Source organism: Anoplophora glabripennis, unplaced genomic scaffold (genome assembly GCF_000390285.2).
Source record: "Anoplophora glabripennis isolate ALB-LARVAE unplaced genomic scaffold, Agla_2.0 scaffold1, whole genome shotgun sequence".
In the NCBI taxonomy this organism is placed as follows: domain Eukaryota; kingdom Metazoa; phylum Arthropoda; class Insecta; order Coleoptera; family Cerambycidae; genus Anoplophora; species Anoplophora glabripennis.
Genome location: NW_019417028.1, coordinates 1093772 through 1108790, shown reverse-complemented (window position 1 = coordinate 1108790; position 15019 = coordinate 1093772). Strand labels below are relative to the sequence as shown.

Below are 15019 nucleotides of genomic sequence, written 5' to 3'. Positions count from 1 at the left end.
CACACCATTAAAAACCATCATTTGCTGCGAAAATCCTTGGAAAGTTTTCTAAACGATATAATATTTAGTTCATTTCATAAATAATAAGTTTTCTACTCAACTAGCGCTTCAAGACACAAATAATTATAACAGTAAGTTTTGTATGGTATTGTTATAGCTATGTCAGGGTCCAAATCGTTTTGTCAAAACAGGCAAAAACGAATTTCAAATTTTGAATGATCTTTTAATTAATTACGCAAATGAAAACTTTTATTTAATAAAGATTATACCGAAACCAAATTATCAAGAAATATTTTTGGTGAATTACACTTTTATAATTGTAGTGTTTACTATTTTTTATGCACAACCAGGCGTAAAAGGTGCTTTAGAACCTGTTTCCCGGGTGTTAACTGCCATTTTATCGCCTGCAAGTTTTGTTATGGCCCATTGCCGTTTAAAGCTATTGGTGTGTAATGTTGTCTTCACCTCGCTGGATAAAAACACATAGATAAATAATTATTAAATATTATGTTCGTCTCAATAAACACTTCGTTTTAATAACAAGTAGGTAAATGCAATACCGCATTGTTTTTTTTTTTGTTGACAGAAACTGATTTAAAACTGATTCTTTAAATCAAATGTACCCCCTCTCAGATACCATTATAAAAAAACCCTTTATACAGGGTGATTCAGTTATAATATAATTAATTTAACCACGTATTCGGAAGGTAAATGGAAAATTTTACCCAACCTTTTAAAGAATAAGCCCTTAACGTTGAAGCGAAACAGCTGATTTCCCTAGTCGTGTTGAATTTTACAATTGGTTTCGAAATCAAAGTGCAGCGAATCCCAACTTTATTAACAACGTGCTATGGACGATGAGTATTGTTTTAACCGTACTGGCATTTTAAATAGGTAGGTACCATACTACTTTTTGAAAAGCAATAAGTCACTACGTATACGTACTACAAACTATATAATTAATTGATCATAACTCAACATATTCAATTATAAAACAAAGTGAAGACGTTAACGATATTAAAAATACTAAATTGTAATAACCTAACATTCGAGTACAATCATTATAGTTATACGTTATACATTTGTTTTTATTAACAATTTAAAATGTAAAAAATATCTTATGCATTCATGTGTCTAAGTAAAAAGATGTTTTTTCCTTATCGTTACGGATTAAAAATGAAGTAAAAGCTAGGTTAATGACCGAAGAATACGGTGGGTCAAAATTCACTCTCAATAAACCTTTGTGGGTCAGCGATCAGTTAATCACGTATTCGTATTCTATTCGTTTTCCCCTAATTTTCCCTTAAAATTAATGACATATACAATAAGGAGCGTCTTCCTCTTTTTTTTATGAATATTGGTGTTATTTTTTCTGATAACTATTTTTGAGACATAGGTGTTGCAGCTTTCAAAAACAAAAAATGTCCTACATCTCTAGATTCTTTGTTGATCGTTTATAAATTATACAGTTGTCCAAATTTTTGTAATATTTTTTCCGTACAGTTAATCTGCTCCTAAAGTTTCTAACCTATATTTTGGGACACTCCGTATAATTTGCAATGGAGTATACATAATTTCTATTTATGGAAATATAGGAATATAATGCCAACGGCTTTCCACATGTCAAGCAATGACTCACGCGTCCGAACCGCTTAAATTTCGCCTAAAACAATAAATAGAGCACACACATGCCACCAAAAACAAAAACAAACTAATTACTCCTCGAAAATAATTCACAATCGCACGCCAAACGACCGCAAGACCGTACTGAGCCCCCCTTGTTGAAAAATCAACTCACCCTCGAAATCCTCAGTGGTTGCTTAAAGTCGGCGCCACCATGCATGCGAAAACCCCACGGAGGTCCACCTTCGAGCACAACTTCACGAGCTGTCATAGCCTACTCGGCGGTAAACGGCGTCAAGCACACAGCCGAGCTGGGCCGCAGCCAACTGGATTACATAGAGTCTGCAGCACGCTGTTTCTAATTTCTAAGTTGATCATCGATCAAAATAGACATATCAGTGGCCAGACAATGCTTCTTCCGCACGCTTCCGGTCCGTTTCAGCCGTTGAATGCGACAGCGACCGCTGAAACAAATGGGAATGTGGTTGGTCTCTGGAAAATATCGATATCGAACCTATATGAGGTCGTAATGTACATTAATGTACAGATACATGTATATATAGAAACGCGTTTTTTTCGAAAATATATATTCTGAAAATGGAATTACATTTTCAGGAGATGTCACTGAAATGTAAGATGAAGAGATTTATTCATACAGGGTGTCACTGAGGTGGTGTAGAGAATTGTAAACTTATAACATTTTTTTATAAATAGAGATAATTTACCCAAAAATTACACAGTTGTATAAACTTTGCCCTTAAAGGAGCTGGTAATATCAAAAAATGAATATTGTAGTCAGGGTAGTATTTGTAGAGGTTGGGGTTGTTTTTTCAAAAATATTTTTGTGATTGACTTTTTACATCGTAGATACATTTCCAATAACTATGTACTTATTTGTCGAAAAAAATATTATTGTTGCAAATTATTTGGAACAATTTAAATGTGATAATTTTGCTACATTTCCACACAAAATATAAAATTTTAATTTTTTATCGATTAATTTTTGTATCCATGGCAAATAAAAAAATGTATCAACGCGTTTTAATAACTGTAACAACAGACATAATTTTTCATTTGCAACGCATACAAAAATTGTTCAAAATTAATTAACAGAATTCACACATTAACTAAAGTGTCAGTGTCCACAATTTCTTGTGTTATTAAACATATTTTATTGCTAGGCGTTTTTGTCAACTGACTTCTGAAAGACTATAATATAACTTTATTATATTATTCTTTTCGAATTGTATCTCGACAAATATTGTACGGACTGTAGTACCTTTGAAATTTTGATCATAACAAATTTTCTAGAAATTTTCAACCTGCTTATTGGAATAATTCTCGAAATATTCATGAAATTCATTTTTTGCTAAAACATCGACACCGTGTAGCTCATTTCTAACGAAGCACGCTGTTTATAAATTAACTCTGCGGCATAATAAAAGAATATAAGCAAATACATGTCGGTTTTATATTTAAGAAATAAACTTTGAAGGAATCACTTGGCACTGCTTTAGTTTTAGAAATGACAACCTGTTTTACCCGAATCAAAAATAAATTTATCACTTATATTCTCGGAATTGGTATTTTTAAAAGCAAACCGATTCGATACGTGCCACTGCTAGTTGTTATAATGATATTTTAAATAGGTACTAACGCCATCACATAACCAAATCGTACAATTCTTTGAAGAAACAAAATAACAAGTCCTATTAAACTTCTTCCAATGTTTACAATTTGCTGTGGTTCTAATTTATTTTAGTTCTAAAATAGACGTTAGTTACAGAACATTAAATATACTGTCAAAATATTTTTGCGTTATTGGATATTTCTCATGTGTTTTCAAGAATTCATTTATCATCTTTTTTAACTCTTTAACATTTAAAATTGATATATCCGTTCTTTTATATTTCAAACATAAACATTAATTGGATCATTTGACGATATTTTCCACATTGCACTATCTCAATATACTGGATACATGTTCATGTAGGTACCTATACAGTAAAAAAGTGCTTGGAAGAATTCGCTGACACCAATTCAGTCAATTTTTATGTCTAATTTATTATTATTTAAACCATTATTCTGAGTTTCGTCGGCGTACGTCGAACATCTTCAGATGTGATCATTTCCTAATTTCAACAATAACTTAAAACTTAGACCGTTGATTAGTTAAAACTTTTTTTTATTTAAAACGATCAATGGAATAATCCAAATAAATAATAAAACACGCTTCAGATTAACGCCACTGGTATTTCAATATAAACATTTATTTGTATATGATTTCATAACGTAAGAATTTAAAATATACAAGAGAAGACACATTACCTGTGTTACATGTACAACCCACACAGCCAGTGGAGAACTTTAATTACAAAAACCTTGACTAATTACTACATTAAAAATAAAATTGAAAGTATAATGAATAACATAATGAATCTGTAATGTATTAAGGTATATTTAATGTCGTGGCGTACTTCAAAGTTGTTAAAAGATATATTACTTGTGGCATTTTAATTTGGAAAAATCTTGTTACATTATGATGTAACAAGATTTTTTAAATGGTTCAGAAAAATTGCGCTTATTTTCTTTCCATTGTAAATGGACTAAAAAATCGATGAATTGACGTCCGATTTTTATTGTTGAACTGTTTAAGGAAACGCAGCAAAAAAGGTGTCTCATCTCGTGAGTCAATTTCTTTCATTAGCAACATTGTTTCTTTTAAACAATTTTGATCGAAAATCAGTTTTTCAAGTATATTGGAAAAACTATTTATTTTTACAATTGCGCGATAAAAAGACCTACAATAAGCACCCTAATATATTAAAATCGGATAAATTGTTTAAAAGTTATTGCAGAAAAACATCCAAAAAACGTAGAAAATCTGCATTTTTTTAATTATCCATATCTTGGTTGTTATTTGTTGGAATTTTGTAAATATAGGCATATTTACAGTTTTACTTAGACATATATTTATAAAATTTCAACAAATAACAAATAATTAAAACAATAATAATTTTAAAAAATTATGTTTTTCCATGTTTTTTTGAAGTTTTTTTTTCAATAACTTTTAAACAATTTATTCGATTTTAATCTGTCAGACGGTATTTTGTTGGTCTTTTTATTGCGCATATTTCGTCTATTGAACACTTTTCTCCAAAATGAATAGTTTTTCCAATATATTGGAAAAACTTATTTCCGACACAGATTCTTTAAAATAAGTACAATGTTGCTAACGAAAAAATTAACTAACGAGACGAGACACCTTTTCTACTGTCTTCTCCTGCACATTTCAACAATAAAATAGCGGACATCAGTTCATCAATGTTCAAATGTTACAGCGACGCAACTCGCCAATTGAATTTGCTAGAAAAATGGGCCCTCATTTTATACTTTTTACTCACACTTTTTGTATCATTTTCAATAAATAATCTGCGATTTGAAATTGTCTACGTAGATATTAAATAATCCTGTGTGCATAAATGCATAGGTACACAAGGAAATTACATTATCAACCGTAATTACATAATGAGCTTATTGTTATGTTTAACAATAACTAAATGATTATGGCATATAATAGCGGATGCACTTTATAGGCATCAATAGTTTTTCAAGGTGTATTTCTGAAGGTGTATCAACTGTGTGATTTTCATCTTATTAACTATACCAGGTTTGTTCAGGAAATAACCGAACTTTTTGAATTAAATAAACCTTTTAATTATCTTTTCATGAAAGTTTGGTATTTCTTGCACCACTGATTTTACAATAGACAACATTGCAAGTGCTGTTAGTCTGTCTTTACAATCTAATTGGAACTTTTACATTTTTTTTCTGATAGTCTTTAATAATAATAGACTTTACAGGTACGGTTAAAAGTAATTTGTAAAAGATATACTTAATTTTCTGAGTTGATTTTAAAAAAACATTCCAAAGATTATGTTGCATCTTTTTTTATAAAAGTATGCTCTCGAGTATGCTACTACAAAATGATAAAGAAAATAGTTGTCTTTTTAAAAGGCTAATCTAATATAATATTTTTATTTCAGTGTATATGCAGCCTAATAGGACATCCACAATGAAAGAGTGTTAGTGATAGTGACTATAAGTGTATATTCGGAGTTTTGTTGATTGCCGTAATCAATAAGCCTTACTTGCTTTCTTGGGAGAGGAGCCTAGGTTTGAGACCACCGGGATATCAAATGTAGATCCCGGGTAGGTTGAATCTTCTGCGAGGGAAATAAATTGTAGACTCGCCAGTTTCGCGTTTCGCGAGTGAATGTGCCAGGGATATGGTCGGGATTCTTCGAGACACCTTGGTTCAAGTTCAATGGTAAGCTTTTTGCATGATATTATAAATTTGTTGAGTGTCAAATTTCAAATTTTTATAATTAAATTGTTTGTGTTTAATTCCTAGAAAACGACTTAAGATATTTCAATAATATTTGCATGAATAACTTTGTAACTGCAAATATGCTAAAAGCTAAATCGAGCTTTAAACTTTCAGATATTACATAAACTAACATTTTCGACAGTCAACTTTTTTGTCTTATGCATGAATGTGATTTAATTTTCGCATATAACTTATTTTCCGAATTTCTCTACAGGGTGGTCAGAATTTTATGCAGGAAACTTCGAGGGCAGATAGGTCTCTTTAAAATAGTAGGTGTTTGCCTTACAAACGTAGGCATCGTTTTAGAGATACAGGGTGCTGAAGTTGTAAAAAAAATTGATTATTTGTTTATACCTGCGGAATCTATTAACCGATCTCAATAAAATTTGGTACAGACAATGTATGATAGTATGCCTTGCATTCCCTACAACAGCTTGTAAAAAATACAGTGGCGTAGTTTTTTTTTTATAAAAAAAGTTGGTGATCCTGTCCAGTTGTACACCTCTGGTTGAACCTTTAGAGCTCATATTTTAGGGAATACAAGGCCTACTATCATACATTATCTGTACTAAATTTTATTGAGATCGGCTAATAGATTCCGGAGATATAAACAAAAACTATTTTAAAGAGATCTATCTGCCCTTGAAGTTTCCTCCATAAAATTCTGCCCACCCTGTATATTGAAAAATTATTACTTTGATTTAAAAAAAATGTGATAATAGTATGGAGCTATTTCCAAGAAAATCCAATATAGTATAGAGTATTTTGGAAAAGCTGCCATAAATTCAGTATCTGCCAACATAAAAAAATAAGTCAATATTTTCCTGTGGACTTATTGTTTATTTTTGAGATATAGGACGTCAAAGATGATTTTTTTAATCAAATTTTCGCCATATCTTTTCCAAAAGCAAGTGAATTTGTTTACATTTCTTTGTGCTCTGATGAACATCCATCTAATAAATGACCCTGCACAAACTGATGTAAGTCCAATGGACTTTGCAAATTAATATGTGTTAAATCATCACCACAGTTGAGTTCAGAGTAACGTTCACTAAGCTGTCCGATCCAGCATGCAATAAAGTACATGCAGATACCAAGATAGCGTTCGAAACACAGCAGAAGAAATTATAATAATTTCGTAGCGTGTGTAGCTAGCGTAACAAGCACCGGTATGCGTCTAAATATTATAGTCCCGACTACGTTTATTTAGAACGTAAATATACGCCGAGATAAAATAGATATATTGTTTATGTTTAGTTTTTCTCCAACGGTAAGTTTTCAGTGTACTTACCTGGGACGTGACGCACGTTTTGCGAACTTTACAATGTAGCAAATTTACAGTGCACTATCGAAATAAATACCGCCTTGAAGGACATTTGGTTTATTGTCTCTGAAATAGCAAAATTTTTATTAGCCAGTAAATATTTGCATATTTTGTGGGACTCCATGAAGTCAGTACATCTAAAAATATAATTATATTTCCAATGTTTTGTGTTTTTATATAAACTAGACAAACTACTATTATGTAATATTATTTCAAATAAAGTCTAAAAGAACGATCTAAATCGGCTGAAAATAACAACATTCTGACGCTGTTATAAAAGGGGTGCCGTTTTTCGAGAAGTACCATTGGGATCTTGGTTATCTTAAGAGACTGCAAAATAAATTAAATTTTTTTAATTTAAATAGTTACCAACACAAAAACTGAAAATTTTACAAAACGAATCAAGTCTGTGACAAACATTTTTACATGGTGTTTATAAATTAACACATACATTTGATTGATTTTGCAAAATAAACTTAAATAATTGGAAGAAAGGCAAAAATGCCTGAAAGAGGTCTAACAATTACAAGATATCTTATTTTGTTAATAAAAAAACCGTCTCTTCGTTTTTTAATAGTTTCTCCCAACAAACCCTGTGACTCGACAGGGAACGTTCTGTCCAAATATGTAAAAATATACAGGGTGTTCCATTTAAATTAACAACCACCACCATATTGTTTAGACTTCATTTGTTTTTCTACTATCATTTTCGAAAACTTCGTACAATTTTTGTATTTCACATTTTTCTATAAATCTAAGAATAAAAAAGTTAATGGGGGGGTCAAACTATAGTGAATCACCCTGTATATAAAGAAAAACGCATTTAGCAAGATATATCGATTCCCTTTTCAAAAGTAAAATTCTTTATTTTTTAAAATAACAAAAAAAAATCGTTATTGCGATATTGGTGGACGACAGTTTCGAAATACGCTTTATAAATATACGTTTGTAAATAAGTGCGAAATATTTTAGGGGGTGATTGCCGAAGTTATTTTGTGAAAAAAAGTTCATATAAACGTGTATATAGTATTTTATTTATTTTTATTAATTATGTCAAAGAATTTTAAAGATATCGACTCGAAATTTGAGGGTTGTATCTTAATGTATAAATAGATACTAAAAATACACAACTTGCAGTAAAATATGTTTTATTTTTTCCTCAAAAAACTGTTCAGCCTACGAAAAAAATTTAAACGACCAATTTCATTCAGAATTGATGGCCGATTTCTAAAAAAATATCAAAACGGGAAAAAGTCAATGGCGTACGTTTTTTTATTAAAAAAATGTTGTGGTATTCTCGCACGAACGCCACTGGGGCAAGTAGAAATATTCGGATCACCCCAAAAAATACACATTTATCCACCCCCTAAAATATTTCGCACTTTACAAATACCCTGTATTTTTGCTATTTTCCATTTAATAATTGTTTTTTAATTCCACAAAATAATAGTCTATTGTTCAACTTGTTGTTTAAACTATGTATGTCAGAATAACTAGTCCCTATAAAATAATCTGCATTTCTCTAGCCATAAAACACCAGTTTTAGGTCAAATTATTATTACAGCTATAAAACGTATTTAAAAAATATTCAGGAATGATAAGGTGAACCAGTATGGCCAGGGTTACAAGATATCATCTGGAAAATTACTTACTAAAATGGTTTTGTATGTTTTCAAATGTCAGAATTTTTAGGTTAAATAATATAATATGAAATATATTTTAAAAAAATGCGAAATGATAAGGTAAACCAGTATTCTGCCCAGTTACATAATGACATTTTTATTATGCAAAGAAGTGCTCAATTATCCTTAACATTATTTAAATTTTTCACATTTATTTTAAATAAATATATATATTTTTTCTTTTAATTAATGAAATACGCATTAAACTCTCTACAACTAAAAGATAAACCTAATTATAAAAGAACAGGTTTATTTTCAATAGAAATAACTTGATTATTGATTAAAGTTGTACAGGGTGTAAGTAATTTCGTTGCGATAAACTTTGAGGACAATTAAAACAACAAATAAAAGAACATTTTTTGTTCCTCTACACTTTACATTCCAAATTTGTAAATTTGTTAAAGAAGATGCCCTGTAACGTCAAATAACTAATTAAGATACTACTGGTCAGTTTTTGTACAAATTTCATATGAACAATAATTATGAGAGTGCAGTACCAAGTTTGAAGAATGGAGGAAAAACATCGCTTTCTCTTAGAACTTATTGTCAAACTGACACTGATTTTTAATTCTTCTTAAGAAAATACTAAACATTATTCATTACAAAATTGAACGATCTGTCTTAAATTAACTATATCAAAATAGAAAATGGCACCTACAACGTAGAAAAAATTAAAGATAGTAAGTGCAACTTATTCTATTCTTAAAAACACATTGGAATATTTAAAATGTGGGTGTAATAAGTTTTTCCGACTTACACGCATATGACATGAAAAGAAACGCCTAAGCTGAAAACTGACACATATGCAGCGCGGTCGTTTCTCAATTTGTACGCGATAAGCATAGATAGAAATGGACGCTAGTCCATGTTAATGTTTTGATGACCGAATAATTCTAATAGTAAGAATATAACCGATAACGGTGACGGAAATTAAGGTATTAGCCATAAAGAAAAATCAATTCCTACTGGGATTTGCCTGAAAATTTATTCACATAAATTTTAATAAACGTATTTGTACAGGCAAAGCGTATCACGCCTCACAGTTAACGTTCTTTAATACCCTTCCATTTAAAATGTAGATATACAATATCTTAATGACAATATCATTGTAAATTGAAAATAAAAACCATTTTAGAATACAAGGCACGACTAGAATTTATTACCCATTTAAGTTATTAAGCTTATTTTGCATACATTTGAAATTTAAATCAGTAGCACCTTCGAAAAAAATCTAGGTTTAGTGACAATGAAAATGTTTGTAGTATTAACTCATAGCAGCAAACTTTGAAGGATAAATTAAGTATATTTTATAAAATAAGTTTACATGTATGTACTTCTGTACAACGTTTATCTTTATTTTTAATATACAAGGTGATTCAGAACTTATCCAAAAAAAATTCATTCTGGATGTACAGGAGACCCTTACAAATACAATTTTGTAAAGAAAAAATCAAAAAGGGCAGTTTGAAAATGATTTAAAAATATACTTCTGCACGGCACTGGAAACTGGTCCACTGTAAAACCTGACTTCGCACATTGCGACCGGCATGGCGGTGTGATAAAAAACGGACAAAAACTTTCGCAAGGAAAGAAATAAATAGAATTTTATAGCACCTATTTTATATCGGCAAATTCAACTGCATTTGCCTTTATTAATTAATTTGTGTTTTTAAATAATAAAATCATTTGACATACCCGATGTTACAACAACAATTATTCAAAATAACTATTGTAAACACCACAGATAACAGGTAAACACTATCGCAACGACGATTGCAAAATCGGATTTCAGTATTAGGAGTCGCTGAGGCCACGTGGCTCTCCACGCGTTTTGCGAATGACGCTAGAAACTTCAGCTGTCCAGCTATGTAGTGGTTGAATGTACTATAACTTCAATAATTTTTTCCTCGTAAACTATAAGGATTTTACAAAAAATTTTTTTACGATATTGACTCCATTTCTCATGCCCCATCTATTCCCAAAATTTTTTGAATAAGTTGTGAATCACCCTGTATGTTTCTGATTTTGGCTACTAAAGTTTGTGTCGCTTTTTCATATCATAAATGATATATCATAAATTAGATGCGAGTATAAATATTTGTTAAAATCAAGTTCTATATTTTTAATTACGTATTTTTCAAGTGATCCAAATAATTCTCCCATCACACTAGTTTGAAAAGGCTAAGACTAGACTACTAGACTAGTTAGACTAGCTAGACAGACTAAGAAATTAAAAAAAAAACGTTAATTTCGTACAATTTCAAATTTACTAAGTGTCTGAATCGTAACAAATTGCTTTAATCTATAAATTTCTGCTTTCAGTATCATTAGATATAGTTAGGGCTTCTACACAGGGTGTCCAGAAAATAGTGAACAATCTCTTAAATTTGCGTAGAATTAGATTTATTTTCTTCAAGCTCACCCTGTAGAGATATTAGCTGTTCAAGTCGATAGATGAAAATCGATTTTTCGGCATAATTTTGTAATGTATTAAATTTACAGAGTTACTTTGGGGTTAAGGAGACAGATCTCCTTTCGCAGTGTTAACCTCATATATACTTCCTTTTTAACCACCTTTTAAGATTCTGATGCTTTTTCAAGTGAAAATTGCTCGGAAAAAGGTGCAATTGTTTTATCGAGTAGTCAACTGTTTTCAAGGAGAAAATACTGAACGAAATTAAGTATAGTCTTTCCGATCTCAATTGAGGAACCAAGAGGTCGGCAGTATGTACCAGGTTCAGTCACTGACGCAGCAACTCATCATTGAAATATTTGTAAAGCTTGTTCCCATATTTATTTAGCCATACCCATGTACAGGTCTGGTCAAACTAAACGTGGAGGTGGTAGAAATATAAACGCCCTTTTGAAGAATGAGCGTGCGGGCAAAGGGCGTATAACAACCGCACTGGGCGACTGGGCAATAAATCTCAATTGTTGACAAGTGGATGACAAATTGCCTAGCAGTGCAGTGCAGCAATGCGGAATTTGGTGTGATTCAGGTAATTTTAATTTATTATAGGCACCTTCTATTATTAATAATTTATATTACAATTACAATAGGGAGAAATAAGAGGGATATTTTGTTTACTAATATTATTACAACATGGCATTTTGGAGGTCTTTTGAAACGGAACAAAACAAAATTTACCATCAATATAATAAAATTGTTTGAGGACATAAATAATTAAAATATATCATTGGCGAAATGAACATATAATGGAAATTTTCTACACTTATATACAAATTATTATATTTTTTTACCTTTAGCAGAAAGCTTTTTTAGGGACGCCTATGAAACTGATTAAACTTTATTGCTAGGAGTTTTTATACATGTTCAACTGACTTCGGAAAGACTATACTATCAATGAGATGGGTATTAAAAAAAACTTTATGAAATGCATATAGTCCTTTGTCTAGAACAGGGTGAATGTACAATAAAACACATTTTATAATAATACATTTTTTTAGAAGATTTATTAAATTTGACAGCGGAAAACGTACCCACACAGTGATTCCACGCCAATCTTGATTACGTCCAGGATCAGGAAATAAAGCTGTGTCATGGCCTACTAGAGTAATAAAAAGTAAAATTTGCAAAATTAAAGGAGTTTTGCTAGAAAGTGCCAATATTTCCGAAAATATCGATTTTAGGCATAGGGTATTATTTACAATAGTTGTAGGTAATTAACATATTAATCCAAAAATAAAATAATATACCGGGTGTTTCATTTAAAAAATCCAGAAAATGTCCTTCGAAATTCGCGAAACTGTGGCTTATGTGTAGACCACCCTGTACAAAATTATAAAGATTTTGCAACAACAACATGTTGTTTGCCCACATCTTTCGTCCGCATGCCTTACAAAATATTTTTTCTTAATTACTGCTAGTACCTGCACAGTGGTTAGATTTACAGACCCCTGTTCCAGCGAAAACTATCTTATTTTTTCAAATAACTTGGCATCGTCGCATCGATTACAAAAAACAAAGACATCGTTGGAAAGAGAATTTTCTGTAGAATATAAATTTGTAAAAAATACAGGGTGTTCCATTTAAGAAAAGCCGCCTTAAAGATGCTCCGCCCTAATGCATCACCCTGTATAATTCAAAATATTTTGAAAATATGAACTTTTTTAAGTACATCACTCCCTTAAAATATTTCTTTTCAAATCTTTATAATAAGGGAGACATTGAACTTTGTCACACTATTGGACCACCCTGTATATGATGTGTATATATCGCTGTAGTCAGATAAAAGAGAGGAATCGAAAACAAAAACAAAAATTTGGTTTATATCTAAATGCAAGTTATTGTTTTTTTTTATAACTTGCTTCCATTTTTTTTCTTTCTCTTTTTCCAAAAAATGAAAAAGGAAAAATATAAGGTTTTTCCCAATTCATCCTGTTTCTTTTTTTATTTAAATCTGTGTATTTTCCTTCAAGGAAATATAGCCCATTAACTTCCGAACACTCTGTATAATATTGGTTCCTTTCAGACCAATATTTCAGCAAACAGGAAAAAATAAATAAATTGAAATTAATTTTTTTGTTACCTATTGTTTATATCTGTGGAATAGCTATTTTGTTTTAAATGTCATAACATAACATGAAAGTTGGTGATTCTATTAACAATGAATGGAAAATATAGAAATATACATACTACTCCGAATAGTCTTCAAATAAAACATTTTGTATAATTTCTGACCGTAACACGAAATTAAAGCAATAAAGCGCTTCAAGCAAGCTTTCTTATTTGTTAATTTGTGAGTAGTATTCGCCAAGCAATTTAATAACATTCTGTATAAAAGTTTGACTTACATTATACGTTTTTTGTAAATGCCTCAATTCATTTCCTCTAGAAGTAAACAAATGCAAATGAAATGATAAAAACTAATATAATTGATATTTTTTAAATTTAGTAGCCTGAAGTAATTGATTAAATATCCTAAATTTATTATGCAATTAGCAGTAATTAAAATTAGCTTTTAAATAAAATTTATATTAGTGACGAATTGCTCTCAGATTTTATGTTATTAACGAGAAAATAAAAATAATCATGATGGACATTTAAATCGGGAAGTTCGTCATACTTGTGCACTAAAAATATTAGTTATGAGGTTAATTTAATTATAGAAACCAGAAAATATTAACAAACAACCTAATTTCCCATGAAATCATGAAGTTTTTTTAGCAAGAGGAACAATAGTGAATTGTCATAAAAATAAAGTGCTATTGTTTTAAAAACCTTTGATAAAAAAACAGCTTATAGGTATTTTACGTCATCATTAACTTAACAATCTGCTTTTGAAAAAGTTATTAAGATATTCGATTCCTCTAAGAATATTGTACAACTACTCATAATTATTAACACCTTTCCAGACTTCCTTCTTACCTAGTGGTAAAATTTAATTCCAATGTTATTTTCGTAGCGACGAATAAAACACTCGGCAAAAAAACACACCGTATACGCACAAAAAACTTGTCACAATATAATTAACAGAACATAAACACTGTCCAAAAAAATATATTGGAAGATATCTCCGGATAATCGTCGCACTTTTATAGTTTACATGTAATTTTACGGTTTTCTGTGGCTGATTAAAATCTCTTTCCTCGAGGACGTCGTGGATAAGCGCAAAATCACTTCATCCTGATGCCTCAGACCTGCCGTCTCGCTATATAGTCACGTCTACGCGGCGTTTCTCATCGCAAGCTTTTGAATGAGCTCTAATAGAGGTTGGATCTCGCGTGCGCGTTTGTTTCAGCCAGCCAGGACTCACAAAGGATGTAAATGCTACTACGCCGTCAAAGGTCCTGCGGTATTTAGCAAGTCAAAGAGGACGCGGGTATTTTGTATGCACTTCAATTTTGCGGTGGTGCATGCACATCGATCTAAATGTTAATCCTAGTTTGCGAGGGTTTCGAGGCTGAATATTTTTACTCATGTTTTGATAGAACTGCGGAAGCTAGCTTTCAATGTTATAACTTATAATATTAAATTCT

At 30.8% G+C, this 15019-nt stretch overlaps 1 protein-coding gene across 1 annotated transcript in view; it reads right to left on the bottom strand.

The window, feature by feature from the left end:
* LOC108911220 overlaps positions 1–14704 on the bottom strand; it is a gene marked incomplete in the record, with an annotated part of 172117 nt that extends 157413 nt beyond the window's left edge. The window contains 2 exon segments of the mRNA XM_023455849.1: positions 1799–2087; positions 14409–14704. Of these exon segments, the coding sequence (XP_023311617.1) occupies positions 1799–1894 (96 nt within the window).
* Between the last annotated feature and the right edge of the window lie 315 nt (positions 14705–15019).